Consider the following 22,866-nt stretch of genomic DNA (forward strand, 5'->3'; position numbering starts at 1 on the left):
ATGGAGATAATCAAATAGAGGGACAGAAAGGACTGGTAGAAAGGTATCCATCTACTTGCTGTTGTAACCAGTAAGCAAACAGCTGGAAACAAGCCACGGTCTCTACACAGAACCAGCAAAATGCCTCCCAATAGGGTGCATGCAGTCTATGATCGGACAGCAGCACCATTCCGACCTGCGAATGGAGGATGTGCTGGTTAACATCTGTAACCTGAAGTGTATCCCACTTACCTTCCTTCTCAGCTTGCTCTCTTCTCAGCAGTTAATAGGCGGTAAACCATCTTCAGGGGCCAATTCCCTTCTGTTTCTAAAGCTGTTTCTTCTAACGAGAATTAAAGGCAATGCCAGCTTGCTGCCTGTGCTGGGAGGGGCTAGCGGCTAACAGACACATTTGCCTTTTGTCCACATTTCATCTAAAAGGGCAAGGGTGAGGCAGACCCAGGACTCGCCAAGTGGCCCTGGGCAGACTTACGATGTAGGGTGGCCACCTTCAAGTGCCAGTATCTTGTGATGTGTACACAGCCCTGAGAATTGAAGACATGGTTTTGATTTAGAAAGACCAGTTGAAAATTGCCCACTGTCGAGGCAAAGACAAATGGGCACTGGGCCCATCTTGCTGTTGGGGGTAGGCACGAAGAGAAAATGAGTATTTATCTATAGAGTGTTGCTTGCTGTTGGGCACTAACTGGCACTCGCTGTCTGTTTAATATGCTATAAAAAGCAACATGTTAATATGGAAACATTAAAAGCTACCAAGAAGTAGAGAAGAAACAAAAAACATCATAATTCCTTACTTGTTTCAGTTAATGGTGATGGCAGTTGGCAGTGATGATGGCTTTGGTGATGGTGGTGATGATGGTGATACTGGAGGTGATGTGGTGGTGGTGATAATGTAGATGGCAGTGATGGTGACAATGGTAGTGATGGTGGTAGTCATAATGGTGGTGAGGATAATGACTAATGATGGTGGTGTGATGATGGTGAAGATGGTAGTGTTGGGGGTGGTGATGGTGCTGATAGTGGTAGTGATGATAGTGAAGATGGTGATGTTGGTAGCCATGGTGATGATGATGGTGGTGACAATGTTGGTTTCTATAAATTCTAGTCAAGCACACTACTAAATGAATACCTTCATATATTTGCTTTTTCCTATTTATCTGTGCCTTTATAGACAAGGGTGAGATTACATGTACTTTGTACAAGTGTTTTAAATAGAAATTCTGATGAGCAAATCTCAGTAAGTATGGGATAAAGAGGATTATCCTGATAGAAGTCCTGTTTGTAAAATCTGTGCAGCTCAAGAAGCAGGGTGAGCCACATGCTCTTCATTTAATATCAAGTGGAAATCCTTGCCAATGCAATAAGGCAGGAAAAGGAAACAAAAGGCTTATAGATTGTAAAGAAAGAGGGAGACTGTCTTTACTTGTAGATGATGTTTGTCTACGGAAAAACCCGTAGACAAAATCTACAAAGCAGCTTCAAAAGCTAATAATATCATTTAGGACGGTAATAGAGTATGAAACCAATAAAAAGTCAGTTGTGCTTTTAGACAGAAGTAACAAACACCCAGAAATGGGAAACTTAAAAGCATTACAATAGCGTCAACGTGGAATTCTTGAACTTAATAGAATAAAGCAAAACATGTGGGTCTGTATAACAAGTATTACAGACTATCACTTAGCAAAATAAAAATTGTAAGCACACTGAGCTATACCAAGCTCACAGATCAAGACTCAAATCATAAGGGCATCCTGAACTTTCTGTGTATATGTAGTGTGTGTGTGTGTGCATGCTTGTATGTGGCGGCCGGAGACTGATGTTGGTGTCTTCTTCCACTGCTGTGTTTTACTTCTGTGACAGACTCTCTCATTGAACATAGAGCTCATCACCTCAGGAGGCCACCTAGCTCCAGGAACCTGCCTGCCTGTCTGCTCCCCGGCCAAGCGCCCCCCACCCCCACCCCCTGCCACACACCAGCCCTGCAGTTACAGGCACACATCACTAGCCATGCCAGGCTTTTATGTGGGTTTTGGGGATCTGAGCTCAAGGCCTCATACTTGTGAGACAGGGACTTTACTAACATCTCGCCAGATTCTGTGTTAGAGGACTCATGCAGTGTCAGTGTAAGGCAGTGGTTCTCAGCCTTCCTAAAGCTGTGGCCCTTTATACAGAGTCTCATGTTGTGGTGACCCCCAATCATAAAGTTACTTTTGTTGCTACTTCATAACTGTAATTTTGCTAGTTATGGATCATTATGTAAATATATGATATGCAAGATATCTGATATGCCATCCCCCAAAGGGGTCACAAGCCATAGCTTGAGAACAGCTAGCTCAAGGCTTGTCATCTGTAGTGATCAAGACTGCAATGGTGACATAAAGGCACAGACTCATGGATAGGACAAAGTAGATGGGTAGTATGTGCACACACACACACACACACACACACACAGATAGACACAGACAGATACATACACACGTACACACACACATATACATGAATACACACACATGAACACACACATGTATGCACGCCTACACACATGTACACACATGCATACACAAATATGCACACACACATACACATATGTACACATACACACTCACATGCATACACACATGTGCACACACATGATTGTGCAGCACATACACTCAGGCATGATCATTTGATATTTGCTTGCTTCTTTGTTTTGAGACAGGGTCTCACTGAGTAGCTTTGTCTGGCCTTAAACTCAGAGATCTACCTGCCTCTGCCTCCATCATGCCTGGAAAGATCATTTGTTTTGATCAAGGCATTAGTGGTGGAAGATAGTCCTTATCAACAACTTGTGTCCAAAAATCCTGGATGTACAATTACAAAGGCATAAACCTTGACTCTCACTTTGATATACAACAGTTAGGACTTAGATCAGTTTTGCACTTGAGTTAGGAAAGAATTCTAACCTGGGGAACCCACAGAAGCAGGTAGAAAGCCAGTGTGTCTCCATTGAAGCACATGGTCTCACACTTTTCAGAAAATGAAGAGATAGTTGCAATAAGGTATTTGCAGAACACATATTGATACAGAATTTGCATCTGGAATCTAGAAAGCACAGTCACAGTGAAACCCAGAAAGAACATGAGCCAGTTTCAAACAAGATGTCTCATGAAAGATGAGAGGATATCCAGGACACATCTGAAAACATGCTTGCTTTCCAGTCATCAGGGAGTTACAAGTTGAGCCCATGAGATGAAACCCCTTACTGCATATGGGAGGATATACAGTGGTGTGTGCATGCATGTGTGTGTGTTTGTGTGAGTGTGTGAGAACATGTGTGTGCATGCATGAGTGTGTGTGCATGAGTGTGTGCTTGTGTGCGAATGTATGTGTGCATGTATGCATGTGTGTATGTGTGTGCAAGAGCATGTGTGCACACACATGAGTGCATATGTGTGCATCTATATGTGTGTATGTGTGTGTGCCCCTTGCACATGTGCCTGTATGCGCATGTGCAGATGCAGGTTCAGATGTGTGATGACCCTGTTTGTGTTCCTCTACTCTAGGGTGACATGCCTGCCCAGGGCAGAGGGCAGAACCTGCATTGGAGGTGTTCAGTCCCTGCTTGTAGACTGACACCCTGTCCCCAGTGGACCAAGAATCACCATCCATGCTACTTGCGCCATGTCAAATAGACACAAAAGGGTCTGATTTAATTGGAGCATACCTATTCATTAGTGACATTGAACATTAGTTGTTTGCTTGTCTTCCCTCCTTTTTAATCACAAGGTGTCCCCTGGGGATTTCTATCACAAATATACCTCCTTGCTTTTCACTAGCTCCCTGTGATGCTTACTCTGACGCCGATGGCAAACCCCGTGTTCTGGTCTCTTATTCTGCATGTGGGCCCACTTTGGGGGGCATGGCTTGCTAGGATGACTTGATCTCCGTGTATAGCTCAGGACCAGCAGCGCAATGGCTTTGGGCCCAGGGCTCAGGACTTGGGGCTCAGCTCCTAAGCTGGCTTTCCAGAGTGGGTAGTGAGTGAGGCCTGGCTCATGGTTAGGGGCCTGAGTGACTCCTTCCCTGGGACCTTCTCATCAGGATACTCTGGGTTTCTCCAGCCTGACATCTGCAGAGGCAGGTCCTGTGGCTTTTAAAGCCAAGGTTGCAGAATTAGCAGTGTGTCCCTTGGTCACATGCATTTCTCACCTTCCAGAGAGCCCACCTCTGTTAGAGGGATTGTACCATTTGACAGACTCTTGTATTAAAGAGCTATGCCTGGTTTTAAATACCCACACTTAAATATATTTTGAGCTCTTTTTAAAAAATAGATTGTATAAGGTTTACACTGATACAGACATGGCTCTTCAGAGATAGATGCTGGTGATTAGCAAGCACACATCTGTCCAATGTTGGATCCATCCCAGGCTATTGACCCCTGGGGTCATTTGTTCTGGACTGGGGGTGAGTTCAGAGTTTATTGATTTCTGTTACCTAGTTTAACTTAGTTTAACACAGGGTGCTGCATGCTTTCAGTGTTTCTGAACATGGTTATGGTCACTTAGCAGTGTGTTCTGGCCACCTTGCCATGTGAGGCTGTGTAGGTTGAACAATCCCACTCCATCTTCGCAGTGAGCTAGACAGGGACAGCTTTTTTGGATCCAACCAGCTCCCTTCTGATGGGCATAGACCTTGCTTTTATCTCACAAGCAATCCTGCACACCTAGGCACAATACAACCCTTTCTATACAATCTACCCCAAAGAGCAGATGCCAGGCTAATGTGGCCTGGCCTCGGTATTCTCACCAAGATCCTGTAGGTACCCTTCCCACTCAAGGTTTCTTCCACTCTAGTGATTGCTGTTAGCACCCAGCACACGAACCTCTTTTATTTGTTGGATGGTTCATTTGTTCATTGGTTAGTTAGTTCATTGGTTAGTTGGTTCAGTGGCTAGTTAGTTTGTTCATTGATTGATGAGCTGGTTCATTGGCTCATTGATTAAATGGCTGGTGAGTTTATTCATCAGTTAGTTGGTGTGTGTGTACATTGGTTGGTTAGTTTTATTCCTTGATTTGTTAGTTGATTAATTTGTTCATTGGTTAGTTGGTTGATTTCTTTTTCCCTAATGGTTACTTGCTGGATACCTCATTTGTTCATTGGCTACTTGGTGGGTGACTCATTTGTTCATTGGTTAATTAGTGGGTGGCTCATTTGTTCATTGGTTAGTTAGTGGGTGGCTCACTTGTTCATTGGTTAGCTAGTGGGTGGCTTATTTGTTCATTGGTTAGCTAGTGGGTGGCTTATTTGTTTATTGGCTTGTTAGTGGGTGATTTTTTGGTTAGTTTCTGGGTCCATGGACCTTATCAGCACAAAAAAAAATGGTGCCCTCACTGCTGTGTGCCTTGAAAACTCTGGCAGAACATCCAGGGAGGCTTTGTGTCCCTGGTGGTGACAGGCCATCCATCTGGAAATGCTTGGGACAGGACAGCTTTGACCTTGTCTGACTCCAGAATGAATCAGAGGTGGCATGGTCCTTCAGCATGCTATGATATAGCAGCTGCTCATGGAACATTGCTGAGGAAAGACAGCCTGGAGCTGCTCTGCAATTGTCAGTGACCCTATGGGCAGTGGGACCCTGAGAGGGCCTGACTTGCAACTGGCAAGTTATATAATCATCATGGCCATATAGATGCTGAACCTGGACCAGTCCACTCCCTGAGCCTTCCCAGGAGTTGGTATGGCTCTATAAACCACACTCACTCAAATGCAGCCAACCCCATGTGCATAATCTGTCTCCTGGCATCTTCCTCCACTTCCTACAGAACAATGAGGTAAAACTATCTTTGAGGAAGCAGAATGAACCACTTGGTCCCTTACTCAGCTCACTGGTCAGGTCCTACAATGAGCAGAGTCTTCTGGCAGTGCCCATATTCAAGGAGCCTGGCATTCAGTCTGTCCCTCTGACAGTTGGCAGTTGGCTGTAGGCATGGTGTCCTTGACACAAGTTCCATTCTGTTGTGGTCATAATTCTTTGATAAAGGATAGGTCTATTAATCACCATACATGAAGAACTGCAGTGATCGTCCAAAAGGAGAAAAAGATGCTGAGCAGATTTGGGAGAAGTAGATACATCTTCTCTTCCTGCTGCTGCCTGGTGTGAGGCACTCCTGTGCCTACCACAATGTTCATGTGGCCTCAGAGTCTGCATGGTGGCATCTGCTGATTCCCAAGTAACACTGCATCTTCCTCTCTACTCTTCATGGCTTGGCTCAGGCCTCCTTGCAGGAGTCCTTTGCATGATGTCTCTGCCCCTCCACTCATGGAGTCCTTACTGTTGGCTTGGCTCTATTTTGAGTAACAGTATGTGTGTATTATGGGTGATCTTTGTATCTGGTTATCAACATGTGTACTTGGGGATTGCATTAGGGAGAATTGCAGGCACATGTGTCTGAGCCTTTCTGAAGGTGTCTCAGCCCTTGTCTGGGGTCTGTGTACAAAGTAATTCAAAGGTGCCACGTGTCTAGACCTCAGGCCAGCTTTCAGGAGAGGTGAGAGATGGGCAGTCACAGAATGAAGGAGAGAAGCCTTGGGGCACTGGTACCCTCTATAATAATTTGTTCCCAAGCAGAGGGACAGACTCCTCCTTTCCCTTATCCAGATTTTCCATAAAACTGCTGATCTAGGACACAGTGGTCAGTAGCTTCCTGGAACCCATCATAGCTTTCTGCCAGGAATGAAGAAGTGCCTTTGAGATGAAAGAGAAAAAGCCAAGTGGTCAGAGATGTGTGCCCAGTCCAGCCATGGAGCAGGGCAGGGCACTCAGGAACATATTGATGGTCTTTGCTGGGGTTAGATATGGGTAATGATGACTTATGTGGCCCTTCTTGAGTTACTTCATTTCCTGGGGAAGTAATTTCATTTTAGTCTTTCCATTCATGCTATATCCTCTTGTATATATATATTCCTTCTTCTAACCTATGCCATTATCCATGGTTTGTCCATCTATCCATCCACCCACCCACCCACCCACTCATCTACCCATCCATCCATCCATCCATCCATCCATCCATCCATCCATCCATCCACCCATCTGTCCGTCCAACCATCTGTCTGCCTGTCTATCCATGCATGCATGCATCCATCCATCTATCCACCCACCCATCCACCCATCTATAAATCCATCCATCCATCCACCCACCCATCCTTTATTGATCTTCCCATCTATTCACAAAGCCATTCTTCAGCCACCCCTTTTTTTCCTTTCATCACTCATCCATAGTTCTCTATCTGCTCTTCCATCCTGAGGTTGACGGAACTTACAGCTGTGGGCTTTGCAAACAAGTGACCTGTCTTTCCAGGGTGCTTTCAGGATCTGGAACGCTAGATCAGGACAGTTTTTCTGCCCACAGCATGGCCTTCTGAGACTCTGACAGCTCTACCCATCCTCCCTGGAGCGACCGCGTCCTGTCCTTTGACCCTGTCCAGTACTCTCCTGCATGGATACCTGTGAGGGGCAGGGACTCAGTGCTTCTCCTTGCTCTGAGATCATACATCTCCTCTGGGAGCATCCTACCAGCCTCCTGTCCATGATGTAGAGGGAAGAATGAAGGCTTTAGATCCCAGTATAGAGTTGGTTGGAGTCTGGCCAGCCCCTAGGTATCTTCCTCAGTATTTTGGTCAGATTTCCTCTTGAAGGGCAGGCTCTGAAGATTGTGAGAGTGAGGGGTTTGGGGTTGGGAGGTACACAGTACAGAGCCTCTGTCATTCCTCCCCGAGACAGGACTGTTGCACGTGCTTATAGCCCCAGTGGGTATAACCCTTGCTTGGGGAAATCTCTGTAGGCAGAGATGACAACCTGTTGGGCCTAAGTGGCTGCTTGTACACTAATGCATGTGTTATGAGACACCTGCTGCTCCCCTCTGCCGTTCAGAGAGCGTTTGCACACTGTCTTCTGCCAGTCCTCAACAGGGGTTTCCTCTCGCACCTCATTTCTTGCTATGTTGTGGATTTCTGGACTGTCTACCACTACCACCATGTGGGTCTATAGGGCTCATCCCTCTCGACACAGTTCAGGACAGTAAAATGAACCTGGCAATTGTTGGGAAGGAAATACTGGGCATTCTGGGTGAAGGAACAGAGCTGTGCATAATAGAACAATGTACAGCAGGCCCCAGCTTTCACCCTCCATGCATATACCCTCCCATCCACCCCACCCCCACCCCCTATGCATATCTCCCCCCACTCCCATCCACCCGCATAACCTCCATGTGTGCTCTCTTGGGCAGAGCCCTGCTGCCTAGGGAACCCTGGGGTTCCATAGAAAGGATCAGGGATATGACTGCTGGGTGGGTGGTCCTGAATCTGTGTAGAGGGAAATTCCAGAGACAGAATTGACTTCCAGTTCCCACTCTGTGAAGAGACACCTCTGCCTTTGGTTGCCCAAGATCTCCTTCAGTTCTAGTTAGTCCTTCCTCATGTCTTACCCTCAACCCCATACTGTGATGTCAAGTCTGGCTGACCATGCCCTTCTTTTTGTTCCATCTCTGATCCCTCCCCCCTTGTTGCTGGGACTGTCACCCCATACTTTGTATACTTTATAGTCCCTGCCTTCTGCCCTGAGGGGCTAGTGGGAAGTGTCCACTAGGTGGTGCCATGGTAGAGCATGCTGATCAGGTAGGCAGAGCAAGCCCTTCCAGGTGCAGGCTCCTACAAGGTTGGCACTTCATGCTCATAACTGCTCATCCCTGGCCAGTTCCCACAGCTGGGGGACATGTGGAGGGGACAAAACAGGTTCCCAGGAGTCTGGCTACACCCAGCCCCACACTGCTGAATCTGCTGTGTCTTGGTGTCTGTCACAGGTGTGCAGATGGTCCTGTGGCAGTCTGGGGCTAAGTGGGGAAGGTTCTCGTGCTGTGTGCTGTTCAAACTAAGCGTGCCCTTGGATGGGTCATGGTGGGTCCACAAGGTTGTGGCTGTGATGTGGAGATAAGCCAGCCAGCTCAGGCTTCCTGGGTGAGGAACGGGCTGTGGTGGCAAGCTGAGGACCCCGTGCCTGGAGAAAATAGAAGCTATAAATTACATTTTTTGGGGAGGTGAAGGGACCCATGTTTATGGTAGAGGTGAACCTGGCAAGGGATCTGAGGTCAGGACACCAACAGCCAGAGGCCTGGGGAGAGCAGGGACAGAAGAGGTCCTGGCTAGCTCCAAAGGCCAGCACCGCCTGCCTGCAGCCCTGGCCACGCCCTCCCTTGTCCCCAGTGTTAGTCACTGGAGAAGAATTTCATCAGGGCCTCCAAGGCACCCTCTTTGTTTTCCAGCCCCCTGGTTGACCTTGGATGAGGCCACTGCCCTCAGGGAGGGCTGGTGGAAGGACCTGGGCAGACCCTCAGGGGCTGCCATGTCTTTAGGTGTGGCTCTCAGTCCTTTACTAAAACTGGCTTTTTGCTCTAGGAAGCCAAGGGGGAAGAGAGGCAGGCAAGAGAGTGGGAGATTGGCCACCCCAGCCTATGAAGGCTGCTGCCCTGTGTATGTGGGTAGGTCAGGGGCGAGAGGCTGGGCAGCAGCGTGCTGTGTAATGTTGGTATGCTGGCTGTAGCTCTCTGAGCTTCGTGTGGTTTCTTTAGGACAGACGCTGTTCGTCCAGCCCTTGTTGCTGACCCTTTGGCCCTTCTGTCTGTGAACTTACAGAGTTGAACCCGGGTGGTCGGTTGTCTAGAAGGTCCACACGTTCTTCTCTTGAAGATGAAGATGTTGACCTCGGAGTTTGCAACACAAAACAAAACACCTCACTGTCTGTTTCTCTGTTGGTCTGTCTGTCTGTCCTTCTGTACCTAACCCTGTCTTTCTCAGTCATTCTTCTTCTTATGTCCCTCAGTCGCTGTATATTTATTTTCTCCAAGGCTCAGCATCAGAAGAAGGTGGTCCACAGTTTCTCCTTGCAGGCGCGATGCGGGGAAAGCCTGGTGTCTGAGGCAGGCTTTGGATTGGGGGGGGCAGCATGGGAAGAGGCCTGCTTGACTGTAAGGTGGTAACATACGGGCTAGAGCTCGGGCTCAGATGACTAAGTCACAGTACCCCCTCAACCCTGGTGAGATACCAGTCATCAGGGAGTGGCCAGTGGGGCTGAGGCTGTGTTGGGGATTCTGGGATAGTGACTTCCCTGTGAGTGTACAGAGGCCACATGAATCCCCATGGAACTCCTTGGGGAGAGAGCTCTGCCAGACGTATGTCAGGAGGTAGATGGGCTGGAGGCCTTCTGATCCCAGCAAGTGCTTAAAATGTGCAGTTTACTGAGTGTGTGTGTGTGTGTGTGTGTGTGTGTGTGCCTAATTGGAGCAAAGGGTTGTATCACCCAAATCTGTTGGGTCAGGAGTGTGACTGCTTCCGACTGCTTCCTTTCTACAACACCCAAGCTCATAGCTCAGTCTCTCAGCTCGCAGCTGCTCTGAGAATGGAGCCCGGAGAGAGATGGAGCACGGCAGCCAAGGTGAAGTGAATTTCATTCATGAAAGCAGAGCAGGAGAGCTGACCTTATTCACCTTTGAACTGCCAGGGGCTCATTTAGTCACTCAACAAACGCAAGGAAGTGCTGCCTATGCTCTGCCCCTGCCCAGCACAGGACAGGGTGCTCTGCCCTTCTTGATTCTTTTGGTGCCCAACCCCAGTGGGGTAGGGTACATGATGAATCTGAGAGCTGTTTCATGAAGTCCTCCTATCAGGACTTCGCCTCTCTGCAGTCCTCCTATCAGGACTTTCCTCTCTGCTGTTGCCTGTGAATGTTGTTGCCCCAGGCCTCCTGTTTGAGATCTGTGCTTGACCAGGGTCCTTTCTGAGTGTTTGCATTCCCTGGGCTGGTCAGCGCTGAGGTGGCAGAAAGCCTGGGATTGTAGATTCTATTCTGAAGACATGTCGTGAGTGGCTCCAGATGGTGATCCAGGCCTCACTGGCCTTCCCAAGAGCAGGCTGTCTTTTGCAGTGTTGGCACTGTGGGCTGGGATGTGTTCCTTTGCCAGTGGCTCCGGTCCACGAGTTAGGCTGCTGAACATGGGACTGGCTCTCCTCTACTGCAGGCTGGTGTCATCACAGATGTCCTTTTCTGTGTCTGAGCAGGAGGCAGGAGTGTTTAGATGCTAGCTATGACCAGCTATGACCAGAACAATTTCTGCTCCTTCTGAAAGCAGACACCTTGTTCCATCTGCTCTTAAAGCCTGAGGCCTCCTGGTGTTAGACTGTGGCATGCTCCTCCAGGACCTTGCCACAAGCTGTCTGCCTTTTTGGTCCTTCTGAGAGGAGTGTAGACAGAGCCAGGGTCTGCAGCCTCACGTGCCAGCAGCAAGGTTTTAGTTGTCTATCTCTACGTAACAGGTCGGGAGAGCCTATGTGATGAGACTGCTCACGCATGTTCCTCCAAGGTGAGTGAAGCTTGCGCATAGCTGGGTGGCAGGCTGTCTGAGGGAGGACAAGCTGTCTGGGGAGCAGAGCCAGTTGGAGTTAGAAGTCCTGAGGCAACTATGGAGCTCTCACACTGAGGCTGCTATTCACGGGACAGGGCCACTGCTGCAGATGTATGGAAACCAGGGCTCTTAGTGGCATGACTGCCTCACCATGGGCATGGTCCAGGAGCTTACTACAACTTGTGGTCCACTCTAGGATAATCACTGACTGGTAGATTCTGGCTTGCTGCAATACTTTTATCGCAAAGACCTCTAGGAAACATAGTTTTAGTCTCCCAGCTTGTGGAACAGGACTCTCTGGGAGGAGGCTGGGTCTAGCTGAAGTGAACAGATAAAGCCAGGCATTCCTCTCTCTCTCTGGAACCTGATCTGTTCATAGGTGGAACACCCGGGGAAGAGCAAGGGAGTACTTGCGTGCAAACCATTTGGAGGTGGTCTCATTTGCAGCAGGTAGTGACTGGTCTCTGAATTCTTCAGGGTCACTCGAGTGCCTCTTACTTTGAGGCAAAGGCCTCTTGTCGGGAGCAAAGGCCATGGATGCAATACCATGTGTGTGCTCCTCCAGTCTGCAGGACTCCGATGAGTCCTGAGAGCACTGTGAATAGCATGTTCCTTCCAGAGGACCCTGTACTTAAGCTATGGAGTTCTGGGGATTGCTCACTGGCAGGCTCCCAGTGGCTTCGGTGGCTTCTCTAATGGGCCTCAGCTGGCATGATCTTCCCTTGGGGCTGTGGTAATCCTGATTTTTAGGCACATCTACCTGTGTCAATAGCCCCTGCCACTTCAGAGTGGAGGTGCTCAGCCTGGGTGAGACATTGGCTTGAAGGGCAGATAAGACGTCTTGTGTGGAAGGGAAGAGTTTTCCAGTTGCCTGTGTGCTGGACACTACTCTAGTGCTCCCCACACCGTGTTTAAGACTAAATATATCTTGCTCTCTGGCACAAAAAAGCCCTGGCCAGCGGGAAGGTTGGCACTGGGCCTAGGAGAGGTCTGATGGCCTTTTAAACTGGTAGCGATACAGGTCTGCAAACATCCTCGTCAGACTCCTGTGAAACCGCTCTCTGCTTCGACAATGGGGAAAGCAGGCTTCGGCCTGGTCTGGGAAGAGCATCATCGTATAGATGCAGTGATGTAGGGCCAGGAAACGCTGCTGGGATCTCCATCTCTTCCCCAGGCCACTGCCAGCCTTAGAGCTGAGTTTCCGAGAGGACCCAGGCTTCGGTGCTATGTTGTTCTGGCCAGGTATGCTGACAGTTGGCACGGCCATCTTCCCACAGCTGTGTCCAGGCCTGGGACTGTGCCACACAGCTCTGCCAACACACTCAGCATTGCCTGTGATGTTCACTAAACAAGAGCTCAGTGAAGACTTGGTCATCACATAGAGTACCTGGGGGGTGCCACAGATACACAAATAACTGGACACTGGGTGGTTACCTAGGAGCTGCCAGGATTCTGAAATGGGTTGAGGCTATCCTGGGTCAATAGTGGGCCATCCGTCCACACTGTGCCCTGCTGTCCTTCATAATGATTTCCTGTAGGGATGGGGAGCCCTTCTCTGGTGTCAGGAAGTTGGCACAGACCTGGCCACTTAGGTTGCCTTGGATCGCAGGTTAACAGGAGTCAGGCTCGAGACTCAGTGGCTGCTGTTGGAGGATTCCTCACCCTGAGGAAGCTTGCATGATCATTCTTCTTTAACACCTTCTTAAAAACAAACAGTTCACCTGTCCTCCCGGGGAATCCCACAGCAGCATCCACTTGGGGAGGAAGGTGAATTGAGTTTGAGAGGAATAGTCAAGAGATGAGCCTCCTGTGGTCGTCAGATGTGGGTGCTGAGTTTTTAGCAGGTTATGTTGTATTCTGATATGGACAAGCCTGAGAAAGAACATATGGGCATGTATATGATAGCTTCAGGCGTAGCTGGATCCAGGTGCCCATTTAGCACTGCGAGAGTTGGCCTATGCATGCACTAGATTCCCTTGAGATAGTTGCCCTCTTTGACTTCATCTTCTGTGTATGTAGCCCACAGAAGAGCTTTTTCCTAGACAAAGCCACAGGATGGTGCGACACTGGTTCAGTCTGGTCATGTGTCAGGGGCTTCACATCCTGTGGGTAGCACTTTGGAATTTATTCTCTGCCTGACATCCAAGAGCCTCCTATTTGATGTAACTCAAACGGAACATACATAAACAGGAAAACAAACAGTCTGGGGCAGGCATGTGTGGACTCAAAGGCCTCTAGATGTAAGGAAAGAGGGCTTTGTCAGGGGGGCATGTTTTGTGTTTGGGGATGTTCTAGCTTCATTTCTGTCTCTGGACAAAATATCCCAACAAAAAGAAACTTAGAGACGAAAGCAGTTTATTTCAGCTTAGAATTCCAGGTTACAGCTCACTGTTGTGGGGAAGTCAAGGCAGGGACTTCAAACATCTGGTTACATCACATCCAGAATCAAGAGCAGAGGGAAATGAATGGACACACACTCACCTGCTTGCTTATGTTCAGCTTGATTGCCTCACTGTTATTATTCACAACCCCATGCCTAGGGAATGGTGCCGCCTGTAGTGGGCTGAGTCTTCCCATATTAGTTAATTAAAGAACTACCCCTCATAGACATGCCCACGGGCCAACTCAGTATAAACAGTTCCTCACTGAATCACTCTTACAAGGTCAAGTTGACACAGCTAATCAATGCAGGGGCAACTGTTGAGTTCTTGAGGAAGCGCCTGCACTTCAGAGATCAGAGGGTCAAACTTCTGCTGTCCTCTGAGTGGCTCCCAAAGGATGGAGAGTCAGACTCTTTCCTAAAGGGATCTAAGGTCCCTGCAAGCATTCTCCTGACCTGGGTATTCAGGCCTAAATCTTTTGATAGCAGACAGAAATCGGATATTTGCTATAAGCTGTTGTGGGAACATGGGGGACGAAATGACATCAAAGACAGTGCAGAGACTAGAGGTTGCTTGGCAATTTCTTAAGCTGTCAATCACTCCAATGTTGGAAACAGCCCTGTAGAGATTTCTGGAGCTATTGAGGCTTCCTGGCTGCGTCCAGGTGACAGACCTATCTCCAGTGCTGCTGAGAAGAAATGGGTAAGAAGGGGAGATTGTGTGACTCAGGCAAGTGAGGATGTGGAGTAAGAAGTCCCTGCAGTTTGTAAAACAAGGAAGTTTGGGGGCTTTCAGAGGGTGTAGATGAGGCCAGGCTCTGACCTGGGCAGCTAGTTGGAGATAGAGCCACTTCTAAGACGTGTCCCAACTGAGCAAGCCCTCAGCCTCTTCTGAGCACCAGATGTTTGCTGGTTTCAGTTGTCTAAGATTCACCTTCTCTTTGGGGGTGCCCCTCAGTTGTGTCCATCTTGGGGCTGACATAGCTTCTCTGTCTTTGCAGCTCAGCCAGCAGATCTTCTGGAGATGCTAGATTTCCACAATTTGCCCTCAGGGGTGACGAAAACCACAGGTTTCTGTGCTACTCGAAGATCTTCCAGCGAGCCGGATGTTGCCTACCGAGTCTCTAAAGATGCACAGCTCAGCATGCCCACCAAGCAGCTGTACCCTGGTAAGAGGTGCCTCATTCCTGTTCTGGGTGGCAGAGTGCTGGGGACTTCAGGCTTCCAGCCAGGGCCAAAGAGGAAGCCGGAGTGGGTGTGCTTTGTGTGAGTCTTCCTCATTATAGTGAAACCAACACCCGCTCACCACTTGTGTGTGCGCAAGGCCTTGTCTGTGCTAAATGGGATACAAGAAGGCATGTTTACATTAATGACAGACCACCATGAGAAAGGGCAGAAAGGAGGTGGATGCCCCCCCGGGGAGGTGAGATGAAGCGAGATCTCAGGTCATGGGGAAGAAAGGCTTATACTGGGGAACATAATCCTAACTGGCCAGTGACATTAAGAGACACAAGTCCAGAACCCTGGCTGGCAGCGAGCTTGAGAGATTCTTAATGAGCATCTGCTGCCAGGTGCCAGACATCTACTTTTAATTATGTATCCAGAGGGAGCCACCACGTTGGACAGAGGTGTGCATCTAAGTGATTCACCCACAAGGAGAGTTAGCTCCTGTCTACCACATCTACTGGTACTAAGTGCCCTGGGTTTATTCAGTGTGGGCAGGTGACAGATTCTTCTTCCCCTGCCTCAGGAGGGCCTGCCAGCTTAGCCTGAGGGGCCCTGACTCTGTTGACCTGAGTAAGAGGTCGGCCAGCCAGACACTCCCCTTCTGCGATTAGAAGTCTGCATTCAATCTTTTGTGGTCTGGATATGACCGCAACATTGAACCAGAATTGGGCAGTTTTAGCAACCTGTGCTGTCCCTCATGTCTCCACCGTGTCCATGGATGATGCTTTTGCCCCCCAACCCCCACCCTCGCGTTGTCACTTTTGGTCTTCTGTCAGGGTCTGTCCTCCACTCAGCATTGCTCTGGAGTCATTGTGACTTTACAGCTGAGGAGGAAGCTGGGTGCTTTGGTCCAAGGTGTCATTTTGGATGGGTGGGCCCTGTGCACCATGCACCTTCCTTGCAGCCACAGGGGAAGCAGCCTGGGGTCTCCAAGGAGCACACCTTTAGTGCAGAATCACCCTGGCTCACAGATGCCCCTCTAATTCTTCTGTAAAGATAGATGTCCCACCATGACCCTTTCTAAACTGGAACCTCACCCTTCTATGTGAGGGACTGCAGGAATGGATTCTATGCTTTGTTTTTGGAGAAAACATATTTGGGGAGTGGGGGAGGTCATCTTGAGAACACTCAGTCTCATCTGTTTTCAGAGAGTTGTAATTTTTCTGTCTTGTGGCCCAAGAGTTAGAATTCCCAAATTGGAGCCATGGAGACCTGGGCCCAGGCTGGAAGGGTCTGCTAGTCAGGGACAGAGGGCTGTGGGTGATGATGAAGCTGATATGGGGATGGCTGCAGAAAAGAAAGGCTCCCAGCCCAAGGAGCTATACATAGCTCACTGATGCTTGTCTCCTTACCACTGCCACCCAAGACAAGAGGGCTAGCCGAGCAGGTAGCTAGAATCCCCATCTGTCACTCTCTTCTCCCTGGGTTGGCTTATGGTAAGAATTCTCACAGGATCAGGTAGCTGAGCCCAGGAAATGGAGTGGATTCCCAAGTCACATGATAGGGGATATTTTTTGTGGTTGTTGACTAGTTTGTTGATATTTTGTTTTTTAGACGGAATCTCATGTAGGCTGAGGCTGGCCTTGAACTTGCCAAGCAGTTACGGAGACCTTGAACTCCCAGTCTTCCTGCTGCCACCTCCCAAGCAGTGGGATGACAGGCACAGTGCCTGTCTTCAGCCTGCTCGTGTCCTCTTGCCTTAGACTTGCCAGTGTGCAGGGTGAACCGTGGGCCTTTACTGTATTTATTTTTGGCACGGTCCCAGCTGTTCTAGACTAGCCTTAGATTTTGCTTTACAGTTAAGGATGACCTTGAACTTCCAATTATCTTGAATCCACCTTTTTTTTTTTTTTGCCCTAAGAATGCAGGCATGCATCAGTATGAAGTTTATGTGGTTTTGGCGATCAAGCTCAGAGCTCCATATGGGTTCAGGAAGTACTCTGATAACTGAGTCCCAGCCCCAGTCCTGGGAAGGTTTTGTTTTTGTTTTCAACTGTCCTCAAATTAGTAACTTGATTAGATATTTAGACTTGCTGTAGCTAGGGTGTGGGGGACACCGGGCCATTCACTGATTGTCTTGACAGTGGCCAGTGCAGCCAAGGTGGCTTCGGAGTCTCTGCAGAGGAGTCTCTGTGGTGTCATCTCCTCAGGTCCCATGGGTCAGTCTGGAAAAGCTGTTCCAGGGTCAGCATTATCCATCATCTGGTGTCTGAGGCTGTATACCTCAGAGTAGGTGATTGACCCTGGAAAATCCTGGAAGGTACTGCAGGCTTTCTGATTGACAAGTGCTTGGGAAACAGGTCAGACCTTGTGGGAGGTCTTCCACAGGACTCACGTGGCTACATGCCAGCCATCACAGCAGCCTAGGTAAGAATGAGGGTGGCTGCTAGCTACTGTGTGCCTTCTTCCAGAGTGCAGGAGCTCCTTGGCTGCACCAGGGTGGGGAGGCTGTCTGTGGTAGCTGCACTAGGAGGCCTGAGGGCTCCAGGCAACCGCAGCAAGACTGGATTGGGTAGAGCATGAATAGATGTCTGGAATTGTCTTAGTGCTTGCTCAATGACGCCCTTGGTTATGGGCTGATCTCCCGAGACAGCCTTATCCTAGTGAGCAGCATAATCTTTCCTTCTTGGGCTGTGTGGATCTGGGTCTTTAGATGGCTGGGCTAGCTTGTTCATGGCATAAGGTCTGGCCATTCTCCCCCACAGGGTAGGCACCATATCTAAAAGAAAATAGCAGGCCATGCATGAAGGTGGTCCTGGACTTTCCCTGTATACAGCTTTACTGCTCCTATGTCTACCCAGCTAGCACCAGCTGCTTGTAATGGTCTCCTGACTGACACTAAGGCCTGACCCCTGGCCTCACCTTGTGTGTGGAGAACCAGTCCCCACCATTCTTCCACTGAGGACTGGTCTTCCCTCTGCTCTCCTCAGCATCCTTCTCTGAGGAGGTATCTGAGATTTCTGGCTCACTCAGGACTAGACAGGATGGATTGTCGGGGAGCTCTTCTCCTTATCCCCCCATTTCCAGGGCTCCATCTTTACTCCAGGATCCTAAGTCTTCAGCTGGCTCCAGGAGCAGCCCCTGACCAGCTACCCCTATTGCTCCCTCCTATCCTCACCGACCAGAGGCCCTGGGTCCGACCAGTCCACTGCAGACCACAGGATAAATTACATCTTGGAATGCTGGCCCTAGACAAAGGTCATGCATGGGAAGCAGGGTGCGGCTGCCTGAGCTGGACCATGGGATATAGGGCCCTAGGATGGTGTGAGAATACAGCAGCAGGTCAGAGGTACTGCATTCCTTCAGTGAGCAGAACTGTGTCTTCTCTGAGAGGCTGTGGCCATCCTGCCCATATAGTAGTATGTGAGATTCTCTGGAAGAGTCAATTCCATGGCAGCTGCATTTATTAGCTGCCTACTGTATCCCTGCCGTGGACCGGGGCCTTTGGGTGCTGGTGGGAAGAGGGAGGATACCCCATGAGGGAAGCTGCTGGCCCTCCACTGTGGTGGCTTTTCTGAGTGAGATCAGTCAGGAGGCACCAGACTGCACATGCACTTCTCCAGACTACCCGGAAGCTTGGCGTACAGTGTCAGCTCCTGTTGTAGTGAAGAGAGACCTTCTTAAAGGGACTATAAATCCATTGTTATTTTGCTAGGAGAGAGATTAATGTTCAACATAATTCATCTTTTCCAAGTTTTGTCTGAGCTGAGAAAATTTGTTACCATAGTGATTTTAAACATTGAGGAGGGGCATTTTAATGAGCTGGGAGAGACGGGCTGGCTGCCCTCCACCATAGATCATGATGGAGGAAGAGGACTCTCTCATGTGCCATGCGTCTCATCCTTTCAGTCAATGACACAGAGTCAGGGTGGGCACAGAGACTGGATAATGACCGCATGGTCCACCCTGAATGCAGACAGTGACCTCGCAGCTGCTGTAGGGTCCGCTCTGGTGTCCACGTCCTACAGGTACAGCACCCAGCCACTGGCATGGCTAACTGGGGCCTTCAACTGGGTAGGCACAGCAGTCCTCAGTGCCCATCAACACCAGTGAAGGTGGAGACCTCTGTTTTCCTTCACACCCCTGCCTAGTAGAGGGTGCAGTGTGATACCCAGGGTGACAAGACAGTGCGGGCTCGCATGTCCCCTTCCAAGAAGCCTCCCGTCTGGAAGTTGAAGGCAGGCTAAGCAGGTCCCCCAGTGGAGTCCTTTTCCCCACAACTACCTCAAGCAGGTGCATGGCCATCATTACCAGCTATCAGAGCAGCCTGAAATTGTCACCCTGAGCCCAGGGGAGCTGGTGCTGCCCAGCACACAAACAGGCCCCTGCACACCCAGCCTCTTTGGGCTCCTGACTTGGGCTAGGACACATGACTATCCCACGTCAGAGTCTGAGGTCCCCTTGACGAGAGGTCGTGACCCTATGGGATGGTCTTCCACTGGCTTCCTATCCCACCATACCCTGTGCCACCCCTGGGATCTGCAGTTTCCCTGTCAGACTCGACCACAGCCTCCATTAGCTCTCTCTGCCTGTGCCCTACATCAGAAACGGGAGGGAAGAGCAGTCAAGTCGTTATGCCCTGTTTGTGCCCCAGCCCCCAGCCCCCAACCCCAGATCTAGGACATCTTGATTTTCCCTAGCCTGGTACCTGCAGCCTGCAGTTCCAACAATAGAGGGCACCCTTGGATAGCTTTGCAAGGAAACTGTGACAAAGCCTGCTACAGCAGTGACTAGTGGCCTCCTGGGCCAATTGGCTGACCTTGTTCCAACTCTAAAGGAGAAAATGGAATAGCCAGACGCTCCTGTCTCGTCCCAGCCCGTAACTCAGACTCCCAGCATCTACAGAGGAAACAGTGTGGCTTGATGGTACCTCACCATCCGGTGCTTCGTCAGTCTGTTCCTGCCAGATACCTTGCTGGGTGTTACCCATTGAGGGATCTGAGAAGTGCCCTATCCATGGGTGGGGGAAGGAAGGAATATTTCTAGATCGCTTTCCTTCACATTAAGTGACTGTGTGGCTTACATCCTATCAGACCCAGGCAGTTGGTGGCAAAACTTCAATCATAGGAGGATAGTTGACATTTCCATCAGGCTCCATGGGGAGGGGGCAGCCAAGGGCTCACTGAGCTCCAGCTGAGGGTGGGTTTAGGTGCTCTTAGGGCTAGGAGTGGGTTTAGGTACTCAAAAAAAGGGAACTTCCTGTTTTGAAAGGGACAGGCTTTCCTGTTCAACATATTTGTTTTTCTTAAAATTTTAAATTGGGAGTATTTTTAAAATTTGTTTCTGATTTTTCTTTGATGAGCTTATTGACAAGGAATTCTCAGACCACGTGAGTCAAGACGTGCTCAGGCCTGTCTCCCACTCCCCTCTCCTCCACTCCTCACATCCCCCGTGATTGACACTGGATGAGGCACACAGTGTATTTAGCCTTTGATGCAGCTGGAGACTCAGAGGTCCTCCCCTTAAGCTGCTGAGTCCAGTGGGTCCCGAGTAGGACTCATAAGCAGATGCACAGAGGTGCAGCTCGGAGCCAAGGAGAGGGTGTTGTGGGGTCCTCACCGGAAGGGCCTTCCTAGAGAAACTTGTGTTTCGATTGTGCCTTGAACGGACAGCTTGAACCCTGGTGGTGGAGGAGGCGGTAGAGGTTTGATTTTAGGGCGGATAAGCGGAAGAGGAGTGCCGCCTACAGCAGAGTTTGCCAGAAGAGTCTCAGCTTGCCATAGCTGGCCAGGGTCTGGGTTCTCCTATGGCCTTCTCATCCTGTCCTCTGTTCCAGAGTCCGGTTTTCCCGAGGACTTCTCCATCCTGACAACCGTGAAAGCCAAGAAAGGCAGCCAGGCCTTCCTCGTCTCCATTTACAATGAGCAGGGCATCCAGCAGTTGGGGCTGGAGCTGGGCCGCTCCCCTGTCTTCCTCTATGAGGACCACACGGGGAAGCCCGGGCCTGAAGAGTACCCTCTCTTCCCTGGCATCAACTTGTCCGATGGCAAGTAAGTATCCCACCGAGGGAGGGGATGGAGCTGCTGGCCAGATAGAGTGCGGCGGCGGCAGCTAGCCCGGTAGTAGATGGTTTATGATGCTCACCTGAAGGGTACCAGGTGGTGGGGCGCTGGACATGGCGTTCAAAGGCTTGGGCTCGTTTCTTCTCTTCTCTAAAACTTCAGGGGACCTTTGCTATTCCCTAGCCCTGCTGTCCTATAAAATGCGCCATGTGTGCCCTGTGCTGGCCCTAGATCAGAAGGGGCAGAGGACATGGCCTTGCTCACCTGTTCCCAGAGGGACCTCCTTTTTGGATTGGACAGTGTCTGTGTGAGTGAGGGAAGACAAAGACCTATGTTCGGAATCCTGCTGGCGGCATCCATAAGGCAGCCCTGGGGACCACAGGCTATGGCTTCTGGGTTTTCTAGCAAGACTCTGTATCAAGCCATCACATCTAGCCCACAGTTGTCAGAGATAACATCCCATGTAAAGAGGTATAATGTGACTGTGACCACAGCCTCCGTATGACTTCTTTCAATGGCTGAACCCACCCTAAGTCCCCATGCTCACCTCTCCCAAGGAGATCACGGGATTTGCATCTTAGAGATGAGAAATCTGGCTTTGAGGACCTGAGGGGACTTGAGAACAATGGGATCTCCTGTAAGTTACATCTGTCCCCCAGAAGTACCTGTGTTACAAGCGCTCTTCCTAGAGTCTGGCCCCCGTTCACTGTACGTACCAGGCCTACATTAGGATTTCTCAAAGCAGGGATCATGGAAGCCCAGAACATTCTCAGCTGCACTGAAAGAGGGAGGTTAAACAGAGATGACTCTCTGAACTAGGACAAGTGCTTTCTGGTTTATAGACATTAATGACGTGTTGCGTATGGATGCTATATTCAGAATGGGAAACGAAGCCTCCCGTTGCCTTTGAAAATTAGTTCTGAAGCCAGTGGATGTGATCCCTTTCTTGACTCTTAGAGATTCTCTAAGTGACAGTATGATTCTCGGGTGCTATTGTCCAGATGTGTCTCCAGAGTTGTCACACAGAGGCTTTGCGGTGCAAGGCCCTGGGGACTCTGCTGTGAAGCCACTCTGGTCTTCTGCAGTGTGCAACCTTTCCCCGCCTGAATGTTTGTTTCTTTGCAGGTGGCATCGAATTGCTCTCAGTGTCTACAAGAAAAATGTCACCTTGATCCTCGACTGTAAGAAGAAGATTACCAAGTTCCTCAGCCGCAGTGACCACCCCATAATAGATACCAACGGGATCGTCATGTTTGGCTCCCGGATTCTGGATGATGAAATATTTGAGGTAGGCAGGAGATGGGCAGTCCCCTATGCCACTTGGGATGTTTGTGGTCACGTGGTGGTTCTTCATGTAGAGATCTGTGGCTACTGTGGGAGACCCATCTCCTCGTTTAGGGATCAATTTGATTCTATTGCTTCCCAAGGATGCCGCGACCTATGAGTGGAACGGCCAGACTGGCTACCATGTGGGTACCATGCAGGGGTGGCCGTGACTGCCTGTTTCTAAGCAACCCAGTAGTTGTCTCCTGGGTGCCACATTGGGATAGAGACAGGGCTTTGGCAAGCTTGCTCTGACTGGCACCTTCTTATGGGAAAGGGTTCTACTGAGAGAGCCAGCTTCCTCTGAGTGGTACTTGCAGGGCAGAACTGGGCCACTCCTGGGACCACTGGGAGGGAACCAAATGACTCGGTGTGTGTGTGTGTGTATGTGTGTGTGTATGTGTGTGTGTGTGTGTATGTGTGTGTATGTGTGTGTGTGTATGTGTGTGTGTATGTGTGTATGTGTGTGTGTGTATGTGTGTGTGTGTGTATGTGTGTGTGT

General features: G+C 49.7%; 1 protein-coding gene across 2 annotated transcripts in view; it reads left to right on the forward strand.

The window, feature by feature from the left end:
- Positions 1-22,866, forward strand: part of Col5a1 (collagen type V alpha 1 chain) — a 151,755-nt gene that overhangs the window by 20,532 nt on the left and 108,357 nt on the right. For both annotated transcript variants that reach the window (XM_021182365.2, XM_021182371.2), the window contains exons 2-4: positions 14,814-14,981; positions 20,816-21,029; positions 22,167-22,329. In XM_021182365.2, coding sequence (XP_021038024.1) covers positions 14,814-14,981; positions 20,816-21,029; positions 22,167-22,329 — 545 coding nt within the window. The remainder of the gene's footprint in view (positions 1-14,813; positions 14,982-20,815; positions 21,030-22,166; positions 22,330-22,866) is intronic.

The sequence above is a fragment of the Mus caroli genome, chromosome 2, assembly GCF_900094665.2.
Source record: "Mus caroli chromosome 2, CAROLI_EIJ_v1.1, whole genome shotgun sequence".
Classification (NCBI taxonomy): Eukaryota; Metazoa; Chordata; class Mammalia; order Rodentia; family Muridae; genus Mus; species Mus caroli.